Below are 27,155 nucleotides of genomic sequence, written 5' to 3'. Positions count from 1 at the left end.
GGGGGAAGGAGAAGGGGGGGGAAGGAGAAGGGGGGGGAAGGAGAAGGGGAGGGAGGTTCAAATGGGCTGGGCCCGGCTGGGCCCCAAGACTTCAGACAGGGCCCGTCCCCAGCACCAGATTTACAGGTAGGTGGCGTTGGGTCGGGTCCGGGGTCCGGAGTGCGGGTTGGTTCGGGGAAAGCGTGGGTCGGAGGGAGGTCGGGTTGGTTCGTGTCGGGGGCGGGGGGAGGGAGGTCAGGTTGGGTCGGGTCCAGGTGGGGTCTGGAGCGCGGGTGGGGAGGTCAGGTCCGGGGGGGGGGGGGGGAGCGCGGGTTGGGTCCAATCCGGGGGGTCGGGTACGGGGGCGGGCGAGAAGTGGGATTCGGGTCGGTGTCGGGGTCCGGTCCGGGGGGAGCGGGAGTCGAGTCGAGTCGGGAGGAAGCAGGAGCTGGGCGTGGGAGGCAGCCTTATGCACGCAGCCCCAGCGAGGCCATTCGGCCAGGGCTAGGGACTGCGTGCTTCGGGCCCCTTCCACACAGTTTTGGGCGCCTGGAACTACTGCACATGCGCGCCCACTGTAGCGCGCATGTGCAGAGGTCCCGGCACTGTTTCCAGCGCAGGGACCTAGCTCCGCCCCCTTCAGCTCGTGCTGCGCCCGGCTCCAGAGGACCAGCAGGGAGCCGAAGAATCTATACGTTTTTTTAGGCGCACTTTGTGGCGCGAAAAACAGCTGTCTGGGTCGGGGCTGCGCCGTTCTAGGCGCGGCCCGAAACTTGGGCCCATAGAGTCCACATTACCAGTTCATCCACCAGGCTCGCAACCACCTGCCTCATTGTGGATGACCGTGACCCAACTGGCCGGGGTTTTATTGAGTTTTGTGAACATCACATGACTGGCTAGGCCACTCTCAGTGCAACAGCTGTCTTCTACCCTCCCTCCCTCGCTGGGAAGTTAGCTTCTTAACCAAAGAACCCCCGAAGCAAATACATTACAGCAGCCACGGAATGAAGAGGCAATGGGATCCTGACTGCATTGATCCCTTTTAGGGCCAGCTTTGTGCAGTGCCGTGACTGCTCAAGGTGCGACGGGAGATCGTGGCGGAAGGTGCGGCGAGTGTTTTTGTGGCGGAGGTGTGGCGAATTAGGATACGGGGCCCAGAAGAGGTGAGGCCCAGGGGCAGTATGGGCTAGCCCACACTGCTATATGTGTGCGCACTCGGTCCGTGCAGCAGTGCTGGTCTCCAGGCGCCCTGGTTAACCCTTGCCACTTGATAAAGGCCTAGCTCTGTCAAGCCCGTGTGGTGGCTGATGTGCAACGGTCACTACACGTTACAAAAATCCACGCACAGGCATCTTCCACCCCTTCAATTGGAGTTCAGGACCGGAACATCGGGTCCTTCATTGAAACATCTGTGAACTCATGTGGAAGCAAATCATCCTCGTTCGAGGGACCGCCTATGATGATAGAGTCCCTCTGGACAAAAATATTAAGTCTAAAAACAGGCTTTTGGGAAAGGCTGAGGCACTTAAAATGAAAATTTTTAAGGCATTAAAAGCTATAAAAGACAATTCAATTCATTCATCTCATCATGTTATTGTAAAGTTAGTTTCAGTTGGAGAAAAATGTGTAGAGGAAATTTTTTCAGTACCTACTTTGAGCAATTTGTGGGGAAAAGATAACATAGTGTCACTGCCAAAGCATTCAACTATATGCAACTCAAAGCAGTCTTCCAATATTTCTCCATGACAGAGCATTGCATCTCAGTGTTCAGTCTCACTATTAGAGAACCACCTACAAGCATTACAGGCAAACGGTTATGGGTAACCATAATAGTTAGGTATGCGCATAAATAACATGGTTCAATGGAACACACAACAGAAACACTGATTTTCACACAGTAGTCTACCTCTTGGTATTGCCCACAATGAATAAGATTTAGAAACATGGGCCCAAGTTTCAGCTCGAGTTGCTCCTATTTTTTTTGGAGCAACTAGTTTAGTATGGAGTATCTTAGAAATCGCAATTCACAGCATTTAGTTTGCTCCAGTTCTAGTTAGTTGGAATAGTTTTGTTTTAGTAGTTTTTTTTCCCAAAAGGGGGCGTTACTAGCCACTTACGCATGTTTTGCAAGTTTAGACAGCGAAAAGTTACTCCAAACTAACTTAGAACGGAGTAAGTGCCGATTTTTGTACGCTCAGAAAAACCTTGTCTACTACACTTTATAAATTAGGCGCAGGTGGTGAGAAATGGGGGGGGGGGGGGGGGGGGGAAGTTTTAGCGGGAAGTTAGGGGATTTTACAAAGCATTAAACACATCACTTAACAATAAAGAGCCATCATCAATAATAAATGATAAATCAAATTAAAAAAAATTAAAAATTAAATAATAAAAAATAAAACAATCAATACAAAATTAAAAGTTTCTACTCAGCTACTGCAGCACTGGGAGCCCTCCAACAGCCTGCCGAAGAGGTGCTGCTCGGGTGGGCCCTGCTGCCAAAGAGGTGCTGCTCGGGCGGGCCCCGCTGCAGAGGAGTTAAGGGCAGGCAAGCCACTCGGCCCGGGATAGGGGCGACGTCCCTTTGGCTAGGGATAGGGTCGCCCAGAGACAGGACGCGCTGGGAGGGCCAGGAGCTACTGCACACGCGCGCAGCTGCCAACACTCTTTTTGTCGCAGGGCTGAAGCTCCGACCCTAGCTGCGTTGACTGTGAAACAGGCCTGCTGGACTCGGAGAATCGCGAGGTAAGTTTGAGGCGCTTTTTTTATTCTAAAAAATATGCGAGCCTCTCGGAATGCACTGTTCTGGGAGGACATCCGAAATTTGGGTCCATAGAAACATAGAAATTTACAGCGCAGGAGGCCAACAAAGAGCCACACAGCCCTCGGTCAGCAGCCCTGAAGGTTACATATAAACCTATGAACAATGAACAACGATTGACAGATAAAGAGCATCCGGCCCAACCAGTCCGCCCCACACAACTGCGATACCCCATGTATCGCAACATTTTACACTCTGCTCCACCCGGAGCCATGTGATCTCCTGGGAGGCGCAAAAAAACACAAAAACCCAGGCCAATTGGGGAAAAAATCTTCTCCGACCCATCCAGGCGATCGAAACTAGTCCAGTTCATCACTCTGGCCATATTAGATTCCCTGAAGTACTTACTATTGTATCTGAGCCAGCCAATAAGAAGTTTTTAGGCGAAGTTTTGGAGGGAATCAAGAACACATAAAAATATGCATCATCATGGTTTCCATATTTAAAATGGACCATATTTACTGTTTGGACCTGTTCCGTAATGTTGTGTTATGTTAATGAAAATGATTCTTCTTTACTTCAAAAAGTTGTGTTAATAATGAACAAATAATAGAAATTATTCAGTTATAACTTAAACTTTTGAATAAAATATATTTTAACATATGTTTGTACTTAACTTAAATAAACATACTCTAGTATATAAATTTTAAGTTTTCAGTTAAGATCACTTACAAACTTTTAAATTTACATAACTTACAAAAACCTTTTAATTTGAGGACGGTTACAACAGTAAAAATAATAACAGCAGCAAAGAAAGGCTGCATCCATCTCTCCTCCACATTTTAAGATCGCCCGCTGCACTTGGTCTTGTTAACTCCACCCCTGCCCGCAGGCAGTGGTGCAGCGTTCCTCGGGTTGGTACCAAGCTTATTCTTTCGAACATCTCGGGTAATGCGCATTCTTGATGGGGTGGGGGGCAGCCAGTAATGTGGAAGGCTCGACTAGGGCCTCTTCAGAGGCTGGTCTGGTGATTGGAGTGGGAGTGACAGTTGCTTCTGTCAATGAGCCCAATATGTCAGGACATGTCCCCTTATTGCAGCAGCTAACTCCAACATTCCCTCCCTCAGGTGTCCTGACAGTGTGTCAACTACCTGTGACATTCCCTCTCTTGTGTGCACTGACATTGTATCCGCTGCCAGAGACATTCCCTCCCTTATGTTCCCGGACAGCGTTCCCATTTCTCGTGTGTTACTTCTCCCGACTGTCTCAATACCTCATCACCCACCCCACTGATGGTGTCCAGGAGTGATCGCAGGTGGTCAATGCTCTCCGCACTCATTGTCATCATCTGAACTACATCTGTTAGATCCTGCACCTCAGGAGAGCACTGTCGAGCTCTCCTTCCCCTCCTCACCCTGGGTGTGGCTCATTGCACCCCACTGTGACCCACAGCCTCAGATGGTGGGGCCTTGGGTGTGCCTCGTGCACCCCATTGGGACCCGCAGCCTCGGAAGGTGGGGCCCTGGGTGTGCCTCACTGAAATCCCCAGCCTCGGACTGTGGGAAACCATGGAATGTCCCAGCAACATTTGTACCACTCAGGAAAGGGGCTGGCACCTGCACCTTCTCCAAAGTGAGTATAACAGTGGGGGCTTCATCCAGCCTAGCCTTCTTTTCCCTCCCCCAATGCTGTTGGTCTGTAAGGTGAGATTGGAAGATGTGCCCCTCTTCAGGATCGTCCGCGTTTGAATCTTCTTCTGCATCATCATGAGGTTGGCCTCAAGTTCTGCAAAATATAACAGAACAGACAAATGGTTAGCAGCAGAGGAGGGGGCAGGATGGGTGGCATGAGTAGGCAGCAGGTTGATTTGAAGGACCACGATGAATAATAGCACATTGCATCAACCGATGCGTAGCTGACGGAGACATCCCCATGAACCGAAGCATAGCTAGCTCGTGCAGTACTTAACATTTAGGAAAGCCAGACTGTGGAATTTGCAGGACTTACCCTCTCCCTCGAGTGTGGACCCAGCTTGTGCAGTGGTGGTTGCTTTTCTCCAGGCAGGACCCATTAAAGCAGCAACCCTCTCTTCCAAGGGCATCAGTGGGTGCAGATTTGGCGGGCCTCGTCCTGCTCCAGTTCTTTATCGTTTGTTGTGTGCCACTTTCCTCTGCAAAGATGAAAATATAACTTTTTAAAGAGAGGATGTCTTTCTGCTGGGTGGAACAAACAGCTGGTCACATTTACAATTGCAATTCCATTGAAAAATGAAAATATTACTTACACAAACTACTTGACCAAGATCCTGCCACTTCTTTTTGTACTGGCCTCCAGACCTCAGGGTGATCACCACTGCACAGTAATCTTCTGCAAGTTGGTTCCAGCGTTTCTTCATTTTTTTTGTGTGACCTCTGCTGGTGTCCAGCTCATGCCATCTGGCCTCAATTACAGTAACTAGTGCCTCAACTTTATCCTGCAAGAAATTCTTGGTCCTTAAGCCACGCTGCATCTTGTATTGCAGCTCTGATTTTTCCAATGAGAATGAAAGTTCTCACTTACAACTGGCTCTTTATAAATGGCTGAATGCAGACCGGGAGCTGTAGTGGGCATTCGCACCCGTAGTAATCACATCAAAAGCGTCCTCTTTTTTTCACGCACGCGCAGAAATGGTGGGGTTTGGGGGGGGGGGGGGGGGGGCGTCGTTTTTTTTCGGTGCAGACGTTAGGCTCCACCGCCCGAAGCTACAGGACAGGCTGCACAGCGCCAATTTCAAAAAATAGAATGGGGAACATAAGAAATAGGAATAGGCCATACGGCCCCTCAAAATGAAATGGACTTCCCCATTTTAATGTTGGAAACAAGTTCTTGAGAAAACCTTAAAATACACTTGTGCCTCTCCCCATTTTCTCTTTTGCTGGTTTCCCTTCCAAGCCTGACACTTTCTTTATCCAATAAAAAAGGGTAAGTGGCCTGCTCCCAGGTCTTTGCCAATGCCACTCAAGCAGTTGACCGAAGACACCCAAACACAGAGTAAAGGGTTTTCAAAATATGTATATATTATTGCTTTCATTATCTGTGTCTCGCATCATTCCCGATCTAAAATCGATTATTGTTCCTGGATCAGCTTGAAATGTTAAGATTGATACTCGAGTTTGTGTTTATTATCTGTGGAATAAAACTAAAATAAATTCTGCCAAGTATTCTCTTGGGACTCTTATCTATGGATACTTCATCTCTCTGCATTAAAAATTAGAAAAATCTAGCGATTGTGCAAATGGCAGTGCATATGGATATAAAGTACAAAGTAATAAAAAAACATTAGAAAGTTTACGTGCACAAACTAGAGCAAAAACCTTCAAATTTTCCTCCTTCATTCTTTGTGATCAGAGGTTAGGAATTCACCATGCAGGGAAACTGCAAAGTTAAACTATTGTGACAAAGCAATATGCTACGCTACAGCACCCCAATAAAAACTTAAGATAAGAGAACATAAGAAATAGGAGGAGTAGGCCAGTTGGCCTCTCGAGCCTGCTCTTCCATTCAATAAGATCATAGCTGATTTGATCTTGGTCTCAACTCCACTTCCCTGTCCGCTCCCCATAACCCTCAGCTCCCATATCATTCAAAATTCTGTCTATTTCCACCTTAAATATACTCAATGACCCAGCAACCGCAGCTCTCTGGGGTAGAGAATTCCAAAGATTCGCGACCTTATGAGAGAAGAAATTACTCCTCAACTCAGTTTTAAATGGGCGACCTCTTATCTGAAACTGTGCCCCCTAGTTTGAGATTCCCCCACGAGGGGAACATCCTCTCTGCATCGACCCTGTCAAGCTCCCTCATAATCTTATATGTTTCAATAAGATCACCTCTCATTCTTCTAAACGACAATGAGTATAGGCCCAACCTGTTCAAACCTTCTTCATAAGACAACCCTATCATCTCAGGAATCAACCTAGTAAACCTTCTCTGAACTGCTTCCAATGCAAGTATATACCTCCTTAAATAAGGAGACCAAAACTGTACGCTGTACTACAGTTCTAGTAAGACTTCCCTACTTTTATATTCCATCCCACTTGCAATAAAGGCCAACATTCCATTTATCTTCCTAATGACATGCTTTACCTGCATGCTAACCTTTTGTTTCACGTACAAGGACCCTCAGATCCTTCTGTACCGCAGCATTTTGTAATTTTTCTCCATTTAAATAATAATTTGCATTTTTATTTTTTCCTACCAAAGTGGATAACCTCACATTTTCCCACATTATACTCCATCTGACAAATTTTTTCCCACTCATTTAACCTATATATTCCTTTGCAGACTCTGTGCCCTCTTCACAACTTGCTTTCCCACTATCTTTGTGTGAGAATAAAAGTTTTTATTAATGATAACATTGATACAGTATGTATAAATGTTAAAAGTGTAGATTATACAGAAAGGCTGAGTGTTGAAACAAAATGGAAGCCCACAGGCTTCCAGCATGGCCTGTTTGTATATTGTCTTAATTGGAAAGCCATTAACTTAATCTAATCAAGAGATGGCTGGGCCAGTCCAGACAGCCACATGTGTGAGGAGAGCCAATAAGGAACTGCCCTGGAACCAAGATCCAATCCTGGGGCCAAGATCCAATCCTGGGGCTTTCCAAGGAACAATGAACTTAAGGAATATAAAAACGCAAGCCAGGAACTGGTCTCTCTCCTTCTCTCCTCTACACACGGCAAGACTTTCTGCTCAAAGACCAGCCAAAACAGCAGGCTGTGTGCTCATCCAGCCAGAAGGAAGTAAAGTATACCGTTTTTATTGCATCTCTGTTGTAACTCGGGTAGATCCGTAGGATAATTGACGACTGCTGATAGATGTGCATGTGTGCGTTTTTAATAAACTGTTTCAAATTGTTTTAAAAGAATCATCTCACTGTCAATTTAATGCCAGAGATTTAGAAATCTTACATTTGGAAATCTTACATTTGTACCATCAGCAAACTTAGATTGTAAATAGTTGAGGCCCTAGCACTGATCCCTCTGGCACCCCACTAGTTACTGTTTGCCAACTGGAAAATTACCCATTTATCCCGACTCTGTTTGTTGTTAGTTAGCCAATCATCTATCCATGCTAATATATTACCCACAACCCCATGAGCTCTCATCTTGTGCAGTAACCTTTTATGTGGCACCTTATCAAACACCTTCTGGAAATCCAAGTGCACTCATCTACTGGTTCCACTTTATCCAACCTACTCGTTATATTTCAAAAGAACTCGAGCAAATTTGTCAAACATAATTTCCTTTTCATAAAACCATGCTGACACTGCTTGACTATTATGATTTTCTAAATGTCCTGCTACTACTTCCTTAATAATGGACTCCAGCATTTTCCCAATGACAGATATTAGGCTAACTGGCCTGTAGTTTCCCGCTTTCGTCTGCCTCCTTTCTTAAATAGGGGCGTTACATTTGCGGTTTTCCAATCCACTGGGATCTCTCCAAAATCCAGGGGATTTTGGTAGATTATAACCAATCCATCCACCATCTCTGCAGTCACTTCTTTTAAGATCCCAGGATGCAGGCCATCAGGTCCAGGGGACTTGTCCACCTTTAGTTCTATTAGTTTGCCTAGTACTTTTTCTCTAGTGATAGTGATTGTTTTAAGTTCTCCCCTCCCTGTAGCCCCCTGATCATCTATTATTGGAATGCTTTTAGTGTCTTCTATCGTGAAGACCGATACATAATATTTATGTATCGGTCTTCACGATAAGTCTCTTCCATTTCCCGGTTTCCCATTATTAATTCCCCAGTGTCATCCTCTAAGGTACCAATATTTACTTTAGCCACTCTCTTCCTTTTGATAGACCTGTAGAAGCTCTTACTGTCCATTTTTATATTGCTTGCTAGTTTACTCTCATAATCTAGCTTCTCTCTCAATTTTTTTTTTAGTCGTCCTTTGCTGGTTTCTAAAAATTTCCCAATCCTCTGGCCTACCACTAACCTTCGCAACATTGTATGCCTTTGTTTTCAATTGGCTACCATCTTTAACTTCCTTAGTTAGCCACGGATGGTTCATCCTTCTCTTAGAGTCCTTCTTTCTCACTGGAATATATCTTTGCTGAGGGTTATGAAATATTTCCTTAAATGTCTGCCACAGCTTATCTACCGTCTGCCACAGCTTATCTATCCTTGTTAGGCAGGAAATTGTGTTAGGGAAATTGATGGGATTGAAGGCCGATAAATCCCCGGGGCCTGATCGTCTGCATCCGAGAGTACTTAACGAAGTGTCCCTAGAAATGGTGGATGCATTGGTGATCATTTTCCAACATTCTATTGACTCTGGATCAGTTCCTATGGACTGGAGGGTAGCTAATGTAACACCACTGTTTAAAAAAAAAAGGAGGGAGAGAGAAAATGGGTAATTATCGACCGGTTAGCCTGACATCAGTAGTGGGGAAAATGTTGGAATCAATCATTAAGGATGAAATAGCAGCGCATTTGGAAAGCAGTGACAGGATGGACCAAGTCAGCATGAATTTATGAAAGGGAAATCATGCTCGACGAATCTTCTGGAATTTTTTGAGGATGTAACTAGCAGAGTGGACAAGGGAGAACCAGTGGATGTGGTGTATTTGGACTTTCAAAAGGCTTTTGACAAGGTCCCGCACAAGAGATTGGTGTACAAAATCAAAGCGCATGGTATTGGGGGTAATGAACTGATGTGGATAGAGAACTGGTTGGCAGACAGGAAGCAGAGAGTCGGGATAAACGGGTCCTTTTCAGAATGGCAGGCAGTGACTAGTGGGAGTGCTGCAGGGCTCAGTGCTGCGACCCCAGCTCTTTACAATATACATTAACAATTTAGATGAAGGAATTGAGTGTAATATCTCCAAGTTTGCAGATGACACTAAACTGGGTGGTGGTGTGAGCTGGGAGGAGGACACTAATAGGCCTCAGGGTGACTTGGACAGGTTAGGTGAATGGGCAAATGCATGGCAGATGCAGTATAATGTGGATAAATGTGAGGTTATACATTTTGGGGGCAAAAACACAAAGGCAAAATATTATCTGAATGGCGGCAGATTAGGAAAAGGGGAGGTGCAACGAGACCTGGGTGTCATGGTTCATCAATCACTGAAAGTGGGCATGCAGGTACAGCAGGCGGTGAAGGCGGCAAATGGTATGTTGGCCTTCATAGCTAGGGAATTTGAGTATAGGAGTAGGGAGATCTTACTGCAGTTGTACAGGGCCTTAGTGAGGCCCCACCTGGAATAGTGTGTTCAGTTTTGGTCTCCTAATCTGAAGAAGGATGTTCTTGCTATTGAGGGAGTGCAGCGAAGGTTCACCAGACTGATTCCAGGGATGGCTGGACTGTCATATGAGGAAAGACTGGATCAACTGGGCCTTTATTCACTGGAGTTTAAAAGGATGAGAGGGGATCTCATAGAAACGTACAAGATTCTGACGTGATTGGACAGGTTAGATGCGGGAAGAATGTTCCCGATGTTAGGGAGGTCCAGAACCAGGGAACATAGTCTTAGGATAAGGGGTAGACCATTTAAGGACTGAGATGAGGAGAAACTTCTTCACTCAGCGAGTTGTTAACCTATGGGATTCCCTGCCGCAGAGAGTTGTTGATGCCAGTTCATTGGATATATTCAAGAGGGAGTTAGATATGGCCCTTACGGCTAAGGGGATCAAGGGGTATGGAGAGAAAGCAGGAAAGGGGTACTGAGGGAATGATCAGCTATGATTTTATTGATTGGTGGTGCAGGCTCGAAAGGCCGAATGGCCTACTCCTGCAACTATTTTCTATGTTTCTATGTCTTACCCTTTAATCTATTTTCCCAGTCCACTTTAGCCAACTCTGTCTTTATACCTTTGTAATTGTCTTTATTTAAGTTCAGGACACTAATTTGAGACTCTAGTTTCTCACCCTCAAACTGAATTTGAAATTCTAACATGCTTCCTCAGAGGACCCTTTAGTATGAGATTAATTAATCCTAACTCATTGCACATTACCAGATCTAAAATAGCCTGCTCCCTGGTTGGTTCCACAACATTTAAGAAACCATCCCGAATACACTATGAACTCTTCCTCAAGGCTACCTTTGCCAATTTGATTTGTTCAATCTACATGAAGATTAAAATCACCCATGATTATTGCAGTACCTTTCTTACAAGCCTTCATTATTTCTTGATTTATAATCTGGCCTACAGTGCAGCTACTGTTAGAGGGCTTATAGACTGCTCCAACCAGTGACTTCTTTCCCTTATTATTTCTTATCTCCACCCAAACTGATTCTAAATCTTCATCATCTGAGCCAATATAATTTCTCACTATGGCGCTGATCTCATCCTTTATTAACAGAGCTACCCCACCTCCTTTTCCTTTCTACCCATCCTTCCGAATGTCAAATGCCCCTGAATATTCAGTTCCCAGCCTGGGTCACCTTGCAACCATGTCTCTGTAACAGCTATCAGATCATACCCATTTATTTCTATTTGTGCCATCAACTCATCTATCTTGCTACGGATGCTGCGTGCATTCAGATAAAGAGCTTTTAATGTTGTATTTTGACCATTTTTCCCTTCTCTGATCCCACTTTCTGATGCACTAAGTCCCTTCTTGTCACACTCTGGTTATCATTACCCCTATCGCTACCCTGCACTATTGCCTTCTCCTTTGTCTTTTTTAATTTCCGCTCACCTGATCTTTCCCCCCCACCCCCCGCCCCCACTATTTAGCTTAAAGCCCTATCTACAGCCCTAGTTATTCGATTCTCCAGCAGTCTGGCAGCAGCCTGGTTTAAGTGAAGCCCATTCCGACTGAACAGCTCCCTCTTAGCCCAGTATTGGTGCCAGTGCCCCATGAATCTAAAACCCATTTCTCCCACACCAACCTTTGAGTATTTGCACTTATTTTTTTCCATTTCATACTATAATGAGCGCTAAAGTTGTAGCCTTGACCTTGGTCTGTTCATTCTATTTTAATCACTTCCAGAAGAGAAAGAGCATAAAACTCCAAAGTAGTAACTAAATATAACAACATTTTTATTTAACATAGTGAAATGTCCCAAGGCACTAACAGGAGCGTTATAAAACAAAACCTGACACCGAGCCACACAAGGTGATATTGAAGCAGAGGTAGGTTTTAAGGAGCATCTTAAAAGGAGGAAAGAGAGGTAGAGAGGCTGAGAAGTTTAGGGAGGGAATTCCAGAGCTTAGGGCTTGGCAGCTGAAGGCATGGCCACCAACAGTTGAGCAATTAAAATCAGGGATGCTCAAGAAGCCAGAATTAGAGGAGCGCAGATATCTCAGAGGATTGAGAGGCTGGAGGTGATTCCAGAGATAGGGAGCAGTGAGGTCATGGAAGGATTTGAAATCAAGGATGAGAATTTTAAAATCGAGGCATCGCTTAACCGGGGGCCAATATAGGTCAGCGAGCACAGGGGTGATGGGTGAGTGGGACTTGGTGAGAGTTAGGATACAGGCTGCCAAGTTTTAAATGACCTCAGTCTTACGAAGGGCAGAACATAGGAGGCCAGCCAGGAATGTATTAGAAGAGTCAAGTCTAGAGGTAACAAAGGCATGGATGAGGCTTTCACCAGATGAGCTGAGGCAGGAGTCGGGCCATATTCCGGAGGTGGAATTAGTGATAGCATGGATATGTGGTCGGAGTATAAAGTATTTTATTTTACCAGCCAAGGACAACTATGAGTACAATTGCAGAACACTGGATAACAGAGGATCTTCACAAAGCTAACTACAGTTCTATTTTCTGTAGGTTGCCTGTGGCTCAAATTACATATTGCAGGGTTGTCTACAGCAGGCAAGATCAAATTACACATTCCAGACAAACTGTTGGGTATGTTTTGTTCTCCAACGGAACCAATCAGAAATTTGGTCCAACCCACAGGTGTTGCAAGTAAATGCAGCCATGTATTAAACCAATAGCAAGGTTGCTCTTAAAAGCTGGTTAGAAGTCTTCAGTTTGAAGCTGGTCCATAGCCAGGAATCCTCAAGTGCATAGCGGAAACTATAAATCTGAGACCAGATTTCCGTAGAAAATTCACATGCAAGAAACCACATTGCTCTGTGCAACTTTTATACTCGAAGAAATGAGCTTTCCTACCATTTTTACTGAAGTGCAAGTGTTCAGTCAGCATATATTAGTCTAAAAAAAAAAGTGGCAAGACCTCCAAATACTTGGGTCAAATCTCAGATTGGTGTAACATTTGGAAATGTATCACAATATATTGCTAATCTTGTTATTTTCAAGTGTTAGGGTGTTTCTTTCATCCATAAACCACAAAATCAGTTGTTAGAAACTTGCTTTCTCAAATCAATAATGCAAGTAGGTTGCTGACCTATTGCCATATTTATAATTGCACTGGCTTGTAAAGGTTAATAGTCTTTCATCTGAAATGAGAGGGGTTTGACTTTTCTGTAGCTAAAAGCTGTGTGCTTCAATTCAGATTCTTATGTATTTCTCCTCTCCTCTAAAAGCTGGTCCACAGCTTGCACAAAATTGTATTTCTTAACTAATTCACTGACTGCATATTATGAAATTAGACCCTTAGAATGCAAAAAGGTGAGGGAGAGGCTATCCATGTGATTCAACACTGACTGAAGTTTGGCAAAAGGTTTAAGAATTTCGAGGAGCAAAATTTGGCTTGGGTGGCACTGAAAAACTGGCAGTAATGAATCAGAAGCCTATTTCATATTCCACCCAATTTTCTTTTCCATTGAAGTCAATTAAAATGCAAACCATTTTTTTGATGTCGCTTTTATACTACACATTTTGCTTCAATCTATCAACGCAAAGTGTATAAATACTAAAACATAAGAAATGGGAGCAGGAGTAGACCTTACTGCCCCTCGCGCCTGCTCCGCCATTCAAGAAGATCATGGCTGATCATCAACCTCAACTCCACTTTCCTGCCAGATCCCCACATCCTTTGATTCCCCCTAGAGTCCAAAAATCTATCTCAGCCTTGAATATACTCAAAGACCCAGTATCGACAACACCGCCCCCCCCCCCCCCCCCCCGCCCCGCACCCCGAGTGAAGAAATTCCTCGTCTCGGTCTTAAATGGCCTACCCCTTATCCTGAGACTATGCCCCCTAGTTCTAGGCACTCCAGCCAGGGGTAACAACCTCTCAGCATCTATCTTGTCAATCCCCTTAAGAATCTTGTATGTTTCAATGAGATCAACTCTCATTCTTCTAAACTCGAGAGTATAGGCTGATTCTACACAATCTCTCATCATAGAACAGCCCCTTCATTCCAGGAATCAATCTAGTGAACCTTCAAGGCAAGTATATCCTTCCTTCGATAAGGGGACCAAAACTGTGCACAATACTCCAGGTGTGGTCTCACCAAGGCCCTGTACATTGTAGCAAGCCTTCCTTACTCTTATACGCTAACCCCCTTGCAATAAGGGATAACATGCCATTTGCCTTCCTTATTGCTTGCTGTACCTGCATGCGAGCTTTCTGCATTTCTTGTACGAGGACACCCAAATGTCTCTGAACACCAACAAAGGGAACTGGGTGTCCTTGTACACTAGTCATTGAAAGCAAACATGCAGATGCAGCAAGCAGTTAGGAAGGCAAATGGTATGTTGGCCTTCATTGCAAGAGGATTTGAGTACAGGAGCAAGGATATCTTACTACAGTTATACAGAGCCTTGGCAAGACCACACCTGGAGTAGTGAGTGCAGTTTTGGTCTCCTTACCTAAGAAAGGATATACTTGCCATAGATGGAGTGCAACGAAGGTTCACCAGACTGATTCCTGGGATGGCAGAACTGTCATATGAGGAAAGATTGGGTCGACTAGGCCTGTATTCACGAGAGTTTAGAAGAATGAGGGGATCTCATTGAAACGTATAAAATTCTGACGGGGCTGGACAGACTGGATGCGGTGAGGATGTTTCCCTTGGCTGGGAAGTCTAGAACAAGGGGGTCACAGTCTCAGGATGCGGGATAGGAAATTTAGGATTGAGATGGAGAAATTTCTTTAATCTGAGGGTGGAGAACCTGTGGAATTCTCTACCACAGAAGGCTGTGGAGGAGATTAGACACAAAAGGCATCAGGGGGTATGGGGAGAAAGCAGGAATATGGTGTGGAGATAGAGGATCAGCCATGATCATATTGAATGGTGGTGCAGGCTCAAAGGGCCTAATTGTCTACTACTGCTCCTATTTTCTATGTTTCTATTTAAAAGTTTATCATTTAAAAAATATTGGGCCCAAGTTTCCACATGCGCCTAGAACGGTGCAGTCCGACCTGGACGCCCGTTTTTCGCGCCACAAAGTGCGCCTAAAAAAATCCTCGATATTCTCCACCTACCTGCAGGTCCTCTGGCGCTCGGCGCAGCCAGCACGAGCTGTGCGGGGGCGGAGCCAGGTCCCTGCGCTGAAAACAGTGCCGGGACCTCTGCACATGCGCGCTACAGTGGGCACGCAAGTGCAGTAGCTCCAGGCGCCGAACTGTGTGGGAGGGGCCCGAAGCACGCAGCCCCTAGCCCTGGCTGAATGGCCTCACTGGGGCTGCGTGAATAAGGCTCCTCCCACGGCCAGCTCCTGCTCCCCGCCCCCCCCTGCCTCCAGACCAGACCAGACCCGACACTCGATCCCCGCCCCACCCCTGCCTCCGGACCAGACCCGACACTCGCTCCCCGCCCCCCCCGCCTCCGGACCAGACCCGACACCCGCGCCCCCCACCCGACTGACCCGACCCGACCCACGCTCCTGTTCCCGCTCCCCGCCTTCCCGACTGGACCCAACCCGACCCGCGCTCCTGTTCCCGCTCCCCGCCCCCCCCCCCGACTGGACCCGACCCGACCCGCGCTCCTGTTCCCGCTCCCCGACTGGACCCGACCCGACCCGCGCTCCTGTTCCCGCTCCCCGCCCCACCGACTGGACCCAACCCGACCCGCGCTGCGCTCCCGCCCCCCGACCCGACCCCCCCCCCCACTGGACCCGACCTCCCCCCTCCCTCTCCCTCTCCCTCTCCCTCTGACCCGACCCAACCCAACGCCACCTACCTGTAAATCTAGTGCTGGGGACAGGCCAGAGAGAGTATTAGACTGAGATTGGTATACAGTTGTAGACTGGGGCTTGTATAGTGAGTAGTTTAATAGATTGACATTCTTAAGTGAAAAGTGCATTTATAGCAATTAAAAATAATTATTGATAGTGATGGGGCCTATGCTTTCTGCGCCATTACTTGTAATTCTTCACAAGCTGATTTCTGAAAGGATCAATGGAAGAGGTGGCAGAGTAATGCGTTGACAGAGACAGAGGAGGCGAGCGTACAGCCAACGAAGGTACTTGGAAAAGTAATCTTACCTCAACTTGTCTGAAAACGCGTGTCTTAGGAGGCTGCGCTTCAGGAAGGAGGTCATCAATGAGATTTGCCAGCTCATCAAGGGGGATCTGCAGCCTTCCAGCACCATCAGAACTGCACTGTGCATTGTGGTGAAGGTTACTGCAGCCCTAGCCTTCTACGCATCGGGATCTTTTCAGGCTTCAACTGGCGACATCTGTCGTATCTCTCAGCACACCACACACTGCTGCATTCGGCAGGTGACTGAAGCCCTTTACGCTCGGAGGATGGACTTGATAAGCTTCCCTATGACCAAGGAGGCACAGACCTGGAGGGCTTTGGGTTTCTCAAGAATAGCAGACTTCCCTAAGGTGCAGGGAGCAATAGACTGCAAGCACATTGCCCTGAAAGCCCCTTTAGAGAATGTAGAGATATTTCATAACAGAAAGGGATTCCACTCCCTGAATGTGCAGCTTGTTGTCAATCACAGGCAAATAATCACGACAGTTACTCAAAAGTAGTAATCTCGGGATTGCTACCAGTGCCACGTGCTAGTCAGAGTAGGAATCGCAGGATAGCGCAGATGAATGCGTGGCTTGAGCAGTGGTGCAGCAGGGAGGGATTCAAATTCTGGGGGAGGTGGGACCAGTACAAACCGGACAGTCTGCATCTGGGCAGGACCGGAACCAATGTCCTAGGGGGAGTGTTTGCTAGTGCTGTTGGGGAGGAGTTAAACTAATATGGCAGGGGAATGGGAACCAATGCAGGAAGACAGAGGGAAACAAAAAGGAGACAAAAGCAAAAGACAGAAAGGAGATGAGTAAAAGTGGAGGGCAGAGAAACCCAAGGCAAAGAACAAAAAGGGCCACTGTACAACAAAATTCTAAAAGGACAAAGGGTGTTAAAAAAACAAGCCTGAAGGCTTTGTGTCTTAATGCAAGGAGTATCCGTAATAAGATGAATGAATTAACTGTGCAAATAGATGTTAACAAATATGATGTGATTGGGATTACAGAGACGTGGCTCCAGGATGATCAGGGCTGGGAACTCAACATCCAGGGGTATTCAACATTCAGGAAGGATAGAATAAAAGGAAAAGGAGGTGGGGTAGCATTGCTGGTTAAGGAGGAGATTGATGTAATAGTTAGGAAGGACATTAGCTTGGATGATGTGGAATCTATATGGGTAGAGCTGCAGAACACCAAAGGGCAAAAAACGTTAGTGGGAGTTGTGTACAGACCTCCAAACAGTAGTAGAGATGTTAGGGAGGGCATCAAACAGGAAATTAGGGGTGCATGCAATAAAGGTGCAGCAGTTATAATGGGTGACTTTAATATGCACATAGATTGGGCTAACCAAACTGGAAGCAATATGGTGGAGGAGGATTTCCTGGAGTGCATAAGGGATGGTTTTCTTGACCAATATGTCGAGGAACCAACTAGGGGGGAGGCCATCTTAGACTGGGTGTTGTGTAATGAGAGAGGATTAATTAGCAATCTCTTTGTGCGAGGCCCCTGGGGAACAGTGACCATAATATGGTGGAATTCTGCATTAGGATGGAGAATGAAACAGTTAATTCAGAGACCATGGTCCAGAACTTAAAGAAGGGTAACTTTGAAGGTATGAGGCGTGAATTGGCTAGGATAGATTGGCAAATGATACTTAAGGGGTTGACTGTGGATGGGCAATGGCAGACATTTAGAGACCGCATGAATGAACTACAACAATTGTACATTCCTGTCTGGCGTAAAAATAAAAAAAGGGAAGGTGGCTCAACCGTGGCTATCAAGGGAAATCAAGGATAGCATTAAAGCCAAGGAAGTGGCATACAAATTGGCCAGAAATAGCTGCGAACCCGGGGACTGGGAGAAATTTAGAACTCAGCAGAGGAGGACAAAGGGTTTGATTAGGGCAGGGAAAATGGAGTACGAGAAGAAGCTTGCAGGGAACATTAAGACGGATTGCAAAAATTTCTATAGATATGTAAAGAGAAAAAGGTTGGTGAAGACAAACGTAGGTCCCCTGCAGTCAGAATCAGGGGAAGTCATAACGGGGAACAAAGAAATGGCAGACCAATTGAACAAGTACTTTGGTTCGGTATTCACTAAGGAGGACACAAACAACCTTCCGGATATAAAAGGGGTCAGGGGTCTAGTAAGGAGGAGGAACTGAGAAAAATCCTTATTAGTCGGGAAATTGTGTTGGGGAAATTGATGGGATTGAAGGCCGATAAATCCCCAGGGCCTGATGGACTGCATCCCAGAGTACTTAAGGAGGTGGCCTTGGAAATAGCGGATGCATTGACAGTCATTTTCCAACATTCCATTGACTCTGGATCAGTTCCTATCGAGTGGAGGGTAGCCAATGTAACCCCACTTTTTAAAAAAGGAGGGAGAGAGAAAACAGAGAATTATAGACCGGTCAACCTGGGTAAAATGATGGAATCAATTACTAAGGATGTCATAGCAGCGCATTTGGAAAGAGGTGACATGATAGGTCCAAGTCAGCATGGATTTGTGAAAGGGAAATCATGCTTGACAAATCTTCTGGAATTTTGTGAGGATGTTTCCAGTAGAGTGGACAAGGGAGAACCAGTTGATGTGGTATATTTGAACTTTCAGAAGGCTTACGACAAGGTCCCACACAAGAGATTAATGTGCAAAGTTAAAGCACATGGGACTGGGGGAAGTGTGCTGACATGGATTGAGAACTGGTTGTCAGACAGGAAGCAAAGAGTAGGAGTAAATGGGTACTTTTCAGAATGGCAGGCAATGACTAGTGGGGTACCGCAAGGTTCTGTGCTGGGGCCCCAGCTGTTTACATTGTACATTAATGATTTAGACGAGGGGATTAAATCTAGTATCTCCAAATTTGCAGATGACACTAATTTGGGTGGCAGTGTGAGCTGCGAGGAGGATGCTATGAGGCTGCAGTGACTTGGATAGGTTAGGGCAAATGCATGGCAGATGAAGTATAATGTGGATAAATGTGAGGTTATCCACTTTGGTAGTAAAAAGAGAGACAGACTATTATCTGAATGGTGACAGATTAGGAAAAGGGGAGGTGCAACGAGACCTGGGTGTCATGGTACATCAGTCATTGAAGGTTGGCATGCAGGTACAGCAGGCGGTTAAGAAAGCAAATGGCATGTTGGCCTTCATAGCGAGGGGATTTGAGTACAGGGGCAGGGAGGTATTGCTACAGTTGTACAGGGCCTTGGTGAGGCCACAACTGGAGTATTGTGTACAGTTTTGGTCTCCTAACTTAAGGAAGGATATTCTTGCTATTGAGGGAGTGCAGCGAAGGTTCACCAGACTGATTCCCGGGATGGCGGGACTGACCTATCAAGAAAGACTGGATCAACTGGGCTTGTATTCACTGGAGTTCAGAAGAATGAGAGGGGACCTCATAGAAACGTTTAAAATTCTGACGGGTTTAGACAGGTTAGATGCAGGAAGAATGTTCCCGATGTTGGGGAAGTCCAGAACCAGGGGTCACAGTCTAAGGATAAGGGGTAAGCCATTTAGGACCGAGATGAGGAGAAACTTCTTCACCCAGAGTGGTGAACCTGTGGAATTCTCTCCCACAGAAAGTTGTTGAGGCCAATTCACTAAATATATTCAAAAAGGAGTTAGATAAAGTCCTTACTACTAGGGGGATCAGGGGGTATTGCGGGAAAGCAGGAATGGGGTACTGATGTTGCATGTTCAGCCATGAACTCATTGAATGGCGGTGCAGGCTAGAAGGGCCGAATGGCCTACTCCTGCACCTATTTTCTATGTTTCTATGTTAATGCTACATTTCCTGGCAGCATCCATGATGTGCACATCCTACATGAGTCCGCTATCCCTGACCTGTTTGTCAATCAGCCGGAAGGTCACGGTTGGATGCTGCAGGATAAGAGATATGGCCTTGCCAGCTGGCCGATGACCCCACTGCATAATCCCGTCACTGAAGCAGAGAAATGTTACAATGGTAGCGACACGCAACATCGTCGAAAAGACAATTGGAGTCCTTAAGCAACGCTTCAGATGCCTGGACCATTTTGGTGGCAGCCTACAGTACCACCCTGACCAGGTCGCTGAGTTTATTGTGGTGTGTTGCATGCTACATAACCTAGCAATAAGGAGAGGACAGCAAATGCTTGATGGGGCTGCAGGTCCACCTCCAGAAGGAGGGGAGACAGAAGAGCCAACTGGCAAGGAGCAAGAGGAGGAGGAGGAGGAAGAGGAGGCTGGTGAGGACCTCGGGGAGGACCAGCCTGGCGATGTAGCCATGGGCCTACCACCCCCCCCCCAGAAGAACAGTACCTCATGGGAGTTATGCGGCCGCAAAGCTGTTGCATCAGCAGCTGATAAAGGAACGCTTTGCATGAACTTACATTGGGAATTTAGATCACATTTACATTTAGATTAACAATTACATTTATACAAAATTTGCATTTACGTTGAGTTACGTTTTAGCCTTGCCTGCACTGGCCTGTCCTTTGTAGTGCAGCATTTGCATTATCATCATAGACGAGGATGTCTTGCTTCCACGCCAAAAAAAAGGATGAGTTCACAAGTGTTTCGAATGAAGAACCCCAACTACATAGTGAAGGGTGGAAGATGCCTGGGCGTGGATTTTTTTTTAACATGTGGTGGCCGTTGCACACGAGCTTGACAGAGCCAGGTCTTGGTCCAGTGGCAAGGGTTATCCAAGACAACTGGAGACCTGCTCTGCTGCACGGACCGCATGCATAAACATATCGCAGTATGGGCTGGCCCATGCTGCCCCGGCCCAGAACTCACACCTCTCCTGGGCCCCGATTACGGCTCTCTACATTCTCTCGCCGCTCCTTCGCCCCAACCTCGCCACTCCTGCTGTGCCTACCCACGCTCCAATCACCAACCTGGACCTCGCTGCCAATGCTCTCCTGCACCAGCTCACGCTGCAGCTTGTAATGGCCTCCACGCTGCCCAGGGCCGCCTCTCCTTCTCTGGCCCCGACCCACCACCGATGGTCACCCGTGTGGAGGTCCCGACATGCGAGAAACCATCAGCGGCAGGTCGGGGCCACAAAATGAGCGGTGGCCCTGGGAGCAGCGTGGAGGTCCCGACCTATGAGAAACATGGTTCAGTGCCCAATGCAATACCAGTAAACGCAGTTCTATTCACGGATGCAGCCTTACAATGGCGGGGCATTTACCCAGCATTCTTTGCGGTGGAGAATGTGTCGCACTCAGACGACAGGAGCTCAGTGCGTAGGCGCGGGTCCTGGCTGGGTTTGGGGCATGCGCGGTGCATGTAATGGCGGACGAAACATGTGCTCCGCAAAAGCGCTCATTTTCAGCGGGGCGGAGGGGAGCAATGGACCAGCGGGGAGCATTTGCATTAATGATTAACTTAAGTAACGTTATTACAAGAGAATAAAGATGTTAAATTATTCAGAATGCCTATGTTAACTAACCTTATCAAAGAATGCACAACAATTGTTAACATTAACAAAATTTATTGCAAACAGAATTCTTTTCAAACACCCTCCGCCCCACCCACCCACCCCCCCAACTACGAACGAACATTTTAAACAATCTAACATACAATGAACAATGATCTCTTCTCTCTCTCTCTGTGCCTTTTGCGCATGTGTGGATGACCCCTGACCTCCCACACATGCCCAGAAGCCCGTTGCTAGGGAAACTTTTGACTACCTCGTTCAGTGGGCGAACGGGACATTGCCGAAAAATCAGATCATTCATTCCACATCGCCAGCCTCAGGCCGAGTGGAAAATCGCAAAAAAAGGGCCATGTACCAGCGATCAGTAAGGCGAAGACGTCCGACATCACTGGAACAAGGCCCATTTTTGGGGCGATGGCCACCTAGTGGAAAGTCTAGCCCAAGGAACCTTTAATTTTTTTTACCGTTATTCCCTGCTGCTACTATCTGTCACACTACTTATTTTTACCCAAATCGCTAGACAGCTCTATTGCATACATCTTTCTCTTTAGATTTCTAAACTTCCTCTCACCTGACCCGCCTCCCCCCACTTTTTTAGTTTAAAGCCCTAGTCCCAGCCTGGTTTAAGTGAGCCCACCCCGACGGAACAGCTCCCTCTTTCCCCAGTACTGGTGCCGGTGCACCATGAATTGAGACTCCTTCTTCCCACACCACTCTTTGAGCCAAGCATTTAACGCTTTGATCTGCTTGACCCTATGCCAATTTACACATGGCTCAGGTAGTAATCCAGAGATTATTACCTTCAGGTTCTGCTTATTAATTTAGACCCTAACTTCTCAAACTCCCTCAGCAGAACATCATTCTTAGTTCTACCTATGTCGTTGGTTCCTACATGGACCACGACAACTGGATCTTCCCCGCCCACTCCAAGTTCTTCTTCAGCCACGAGGAGGTATCCTTAACCCTGGCATCAGGCAGGCAATACAGACTCTCTTTCGCGGCTGTAGAGAACAGTATCTGTCCCCAATGACGACCACATTCCTTCCTTCTCCCCCACTTGGTTGGCCCCCTGTACTAGTGCCGAGGTCAGTTTGCCCATCCCCTCATCCATACAGGTAGCAAGTACCTCGTGCCTGTTGCGCAAAGTCAAGGACTGAGGCTCCTCCATCCTGGGTGCCCAAACCTGTCTGACTCGCAGTCATTATCCTCCTGTCCCTGACCACTGATGAACTCTAAAGTACTACTTAACCTAAAGGTAGTGACTGCCTCCTTGAACAAAGTGTCCAGGTAACACTGCCTCTCCCTGATGCATCGCAATGACTGCAGCTCGTACTCCAGCTCAACAACTCTGACCTGAAGTTCCTCGAGTTGCAGATTCTTACTGCAGTTGTAGTTGCTCGGGATCACAATGTTCTCCACCAACTCCCACATGCTGCAGTTATGACACCACTTGCCCTGCCATCTCTAATCTTGTTTTATTCATTAATTAATTGGTTAAAGCTTTTATTCAATTGATATTTTAGTTTTATTGTTTAATTATTTTATTTTAAGTTATTAATTTAATAAGTACTAGCAAGTCAGTTTTTCAGCTCTTAATTTAACCCCCTTCCCTAACTTCGAGAGCAAAAAAAAAGGTGCAATAGTGATCAACCAATCACCTATCTGCTCTCCTGTGACGTCACTAATTTTCTTTTGTTATTTTTGAATCGGAGCCTCGCTGCTGCTTTAATTTAGGTCTGCTCTCAGGCCACTCTTTATCCTCTCGCTGCTCCGCTGTTTTAACTTTTACTTTTTTTACTCAAGTAAAATCAGATTCCATTCAAGTAAGAGATACAATTCCAGGAATTAGTTATGTGCACTGGCTGGGAGTCCCAGGTGGTGGTGGCGTCAGTCTTCCAGATGATAAACTGGAGCCTTGAGTGGGGAGTGGAATAAGGGAGCAGAAAGAGGGTTTCATAAACGAGATCTGAGAAGGCAGCGGGCTAACTTCAATAAGACAGGTGTCCTAGGCTACAGTGAGTCTGTGGGCTACACCTCCTCTTCAACCAGCTAGGTGGGTCTGCACTCGCCTGGTTCCATTCTTATCTATCCAGACATAGCCAGAGAATCACCTGCAGTGGTTTCTCTTTCTGCTCCCGCACCATTACCTTTCGAGTCCTCCAGGGATCTATCTTTGACCCACTCCTATTCCTCATCCATATGCTGTCCCTCAGCGACATCATCCAAAGACATGATGTCAAGTTCCACATGTCACTGATGACATCCAGCTCTACTTCTCCACTCCCTCTCTGCTGTCAGCCTGCTTGTCTGACATCTAGCCTGGATGAGCTACAATTTCCTCTAATTAAACACTGGGAAGAGCAAAGTCATCATCTTCGCCCCTACCCCACCCCCCAAAACTACAAATGGCATTCCCTCGTCAGATTCCATCCCACTTCTTGGCCACTGTCTCAGGCTAAACAAGCAGTTTGCATCTCTACATCCTATTTGACCCCAAGTTGCGTTATTCTCACCATCACAAAAAAACTCTACTGCCACCTCTATAACATCGCTGATATTTGTCCCTGCCATAGCACATCTGCTATTGAAACCCCCATCCACTCTTTTTTCACTTCCAGACTTGACTATTCTAACGCTCTCCAAGCCAGCCAGCCTCCCATCCTTTACCCTCCATAAGCTTGAGCTTATCAAAAACTCTACTGCTCATATGCTACCTGACATCAAGTACTGCTCACCCATCACCCGTTCACTGACCTACATTGGTTCCCAGCTCAACACCTTAAATTTTAAATTCTCATCCTCGTGTTCAAATGCCTTGAGAGAACTCTGCATTTCTTCTTATCGACCTCTTACAGATTCCCCACTCCCTTTACCCCACCGCTGGCAGCCATGCTTTCAGTGGTGTAAGCTCTAGAATTTCTCTCTACTCCTTAAAACCTACCTCTTTCACCAAGATTTTTAGCCACTCGCATCCCACCCATCCAATATCCCCTTATTTGACTCGGTGTCCAATGATGATTCAGTGAAACGCCTTAGAACGTTTTTTTATGTTAAATGCGCTACATAAATCCTAGTTGGTATTCTTGTTTACAGTATTCATCCACAACATTAAATTTTAGTTCTATTCACTGAACAAAAGCCATATTGATTTGATAGCGGCAGTACTTGCTCATCTTGGAAAGGTGACTCAATACAATGCCAGAACGGAGTCCCAGATTTTGAGCAGAGACTTGGTTCACAGAAAGTTTGAATTTTTGGGGAATGCTTCAATTTAGATATCTTTGCAATGACATGCAGATGAGGCCAATCAGCTTTTTGCAAAATTGCCCACTAATAATTGAGGGCTTGGAATAGAGTTCTCTCTGAAAGGGCGGTCTTGAACACATGCATCACATGACACCTCAGCATGAGACCCTTCACAGTAATTACTGTAGATAGTTTTAAATATTAGTTTCATGAGCTTTAATATAATAGACAATAGCTGTGTATATTGCTTACCTTTTAATGCAGTCGAAGTTTTGTCCTTTTCTTCTGGTCCTCCTGGCTGGTTCTGTGCCATGGTAATCCACACGGTTGAAAGAATGGAAACCACCAGGTGAACAAGCATCCAATCAATTTCGACTAATCAAGTTAGGTGGAACTAAAGCGATATAGAGCAGAAAAAATATGTGTCAACTAGTATTGTGAATGCTAGGAGTCTGAATATTTAAAAATATAAAAACACCCAACAATTTTCTTTGATATTAAGCAGAACTAGTAATAGCACACTTACACTTAAAATGATCCTATATTTTATAAATCAAAATTACAATGAATAAATTTGATATTTAAAAATTTTGTGGAGAAACTTATTTGGACTGATAAGGAGTGAGAAAACTAACCGAATGCAAAAGTTTGAACTTTTAGAAGTTCCGAACACTTAAAATGAAGAGTTTGAAATAAAAACTTTCAACAATGCCTAGAAATATGAATTAGTATTATGCAACTCCTGGCAGGTATTAATATACATCAATGAAGCGTTGAAATATAAAATCAACATTTACAGCACTTGAATTATGTGACACTGTAGCTTGAAATAAGCTATATGAACTACATATTATACAATTGGACAATATTAAAACCTTAAACCAATTAGAAATCAAGTAGAAACAAAAGGTTTAATTTTTCATGAATTACTGATCTTTTGGTCTCTAAAATAATTCTCACTTTTATGTTCAGGCTACATTTATTCATTCCCTCGACATATCTGGTATTGTTGGTACTCTAAACCCAATTATATCTATTTAAATGCATTAATAATATTGAATAGTCAATGCTTTTGTTTCAAGCTTCACCAAACAATTACCATCAACGTTTAATAGTTTCAAACCAAAGTTATGAGAACTGTCGTAACTAAACAAGAACTTTTATTTACTTTCCCATCCAAAGCTTCATTTTAAGCTGTAAAATAGAATTCTCATATACTGGGCATTTAAAAGCCTCTCCGTTTACATCTTTAAAGATTCCAAAGTCAGCTGGAGCAGCCAATAACAAAGACTGTTAGCTCTTTAAATCACTTTCTTCACTACGCCATAAAGACAAAATCATTAGGAATTGTAAATCAGAAGTTTGCAGAAGAGTACTATATAACAGAAAAGGGGGCAGCGGAGTTTGAAGACCTTGTACTTTTAAAAAGGGGCCTACATATTCACTTTGGAGGGCACGTCAGAACAGGTGGGAGTGAGTGAGTGAGAGTGCATGTGTGTCTGCGCTGCTACTCCATGCCGGAGCTCAGGCCTGAGGCCTATAGGTGGCCGTGTGTTTGTTCGAGTATCAGAGTGAGCGAGCGGTTTTTCTCCGCACTCGGGGACCCGCTGGTCACACACTGACCCGCAGCCCCTCCACGTACGGAATGGTACCCGACATGGTGCAGCCGTTGCACGGGAAACACGTACCGCGCCGACACAGCACAGCTCTCCGCCGTCTCTCTCAGGAGGGCCGTTACAACGCGAGATAATCCCGACCACCCCCTTTCCTTTCCCCCGCCTCCAGAACAAATGATAAGGACGGCAGCGAAAGCGATGAAGTGACAAACACGCGCCGAGCCCCAGCACACCGCACAACAACAGGGTACTGCCCACAGCGGAACCGGAACCCGGGCGTTGCCATGGCAACCAACTGGAGCATAACGGTAAGGAACGCGCAAGCCCAACGGTCGCTGTAGACAGTATGGATTTTTTTAAAATACGCTGGTGCTCTCAGTGAAATGTTAGGGGTGCAATTCGTTGACGGTGAGTGAAGCAGATCAAGACCCGTCGGCTTCTTTAAGTACGCGGAATTGTTCTTCCCGAGAGATCCTCGAACACAGCTGGAGTGGAGTGAGGGGCGCGGCCATGTTGCAGGGGAAGGGAGGGCCTGTGGGAGAACGTCTCCTTTCAGAGTTTGGTGTTGTCAAAGGGGTCCCACGTGATCTCCTGGCCTGCTCAGCCAGCGCTCGAGGTTGCTCAGGCTCTGCACATCCAGCGCCTCTGGCCAAATGTTACACGTGCTCTCGCCTGTACATTTAAAGCTCTTCTCAGACTTGGGCTGTTTTATAATCCGTTTAGTACAATAGCACAGTTTCCTTCTTTCTGAATTGTTGAGTTATTTTTGCTACATTCTTGACTCTTCAGTCCAGGTAAT

General features: G+C 46.0%; 1 protein-coding gene across 4 annotated transcripts in view; it reads right to left on the bottom strand.

The window, feature by feature from the left end:
• The window catches only part of arb2a (ARB2 cotranscriptional regulator A), an 844,257-nt gene extending 817,646 nt beyond the window's left edge, over positions 1 to 26,611 (bottom strand). For all 4 annotated transcript variants that reach the window (XM_070884941.1, XM_070884922.1, XM_070884950.1 and 1 more), the window contains exons 1-2: positions 26,429 to 26,611; positions 24,993 to 25,134 (exon numbers count right to left, since the gene is read on the bottom strand). In XM_070884941.1, coding sequence (XP_070741042.1) covers positions 24,993 to 25,101 — 109 coding nt within the window. In that variant the 5' untranslated portion in view covers positions 25,102 to 25,134; positions 26,429 to 26,611. The remainder of the gene's footprint in view (positions 1 to 24,992; positions 25,135 to 26,428) is intronic.
• Between the last annotated feature and the right edge of the window lie 544 nt (positions 26,612 to 27,155).

The sequence above is a fragment of the Pristiophorus japonicus genome, chromosome 1 (assembly GCF_044704955.1).
Source record: "Pristiophorus japonicus isolate sPriJap1 chromosome 1, sPriJap1.hap1, whole genome shotgun sequence".
Lineage (NCBI taxonomy): Eukaryota > Metazoa > Chordata > Chondrichthyes > Pristiophoridae > Pristiophorus > Pristiophorus japonicus.
This window is presented reverse-complemented; position numbering and strand designations above follow the sequence as displayed.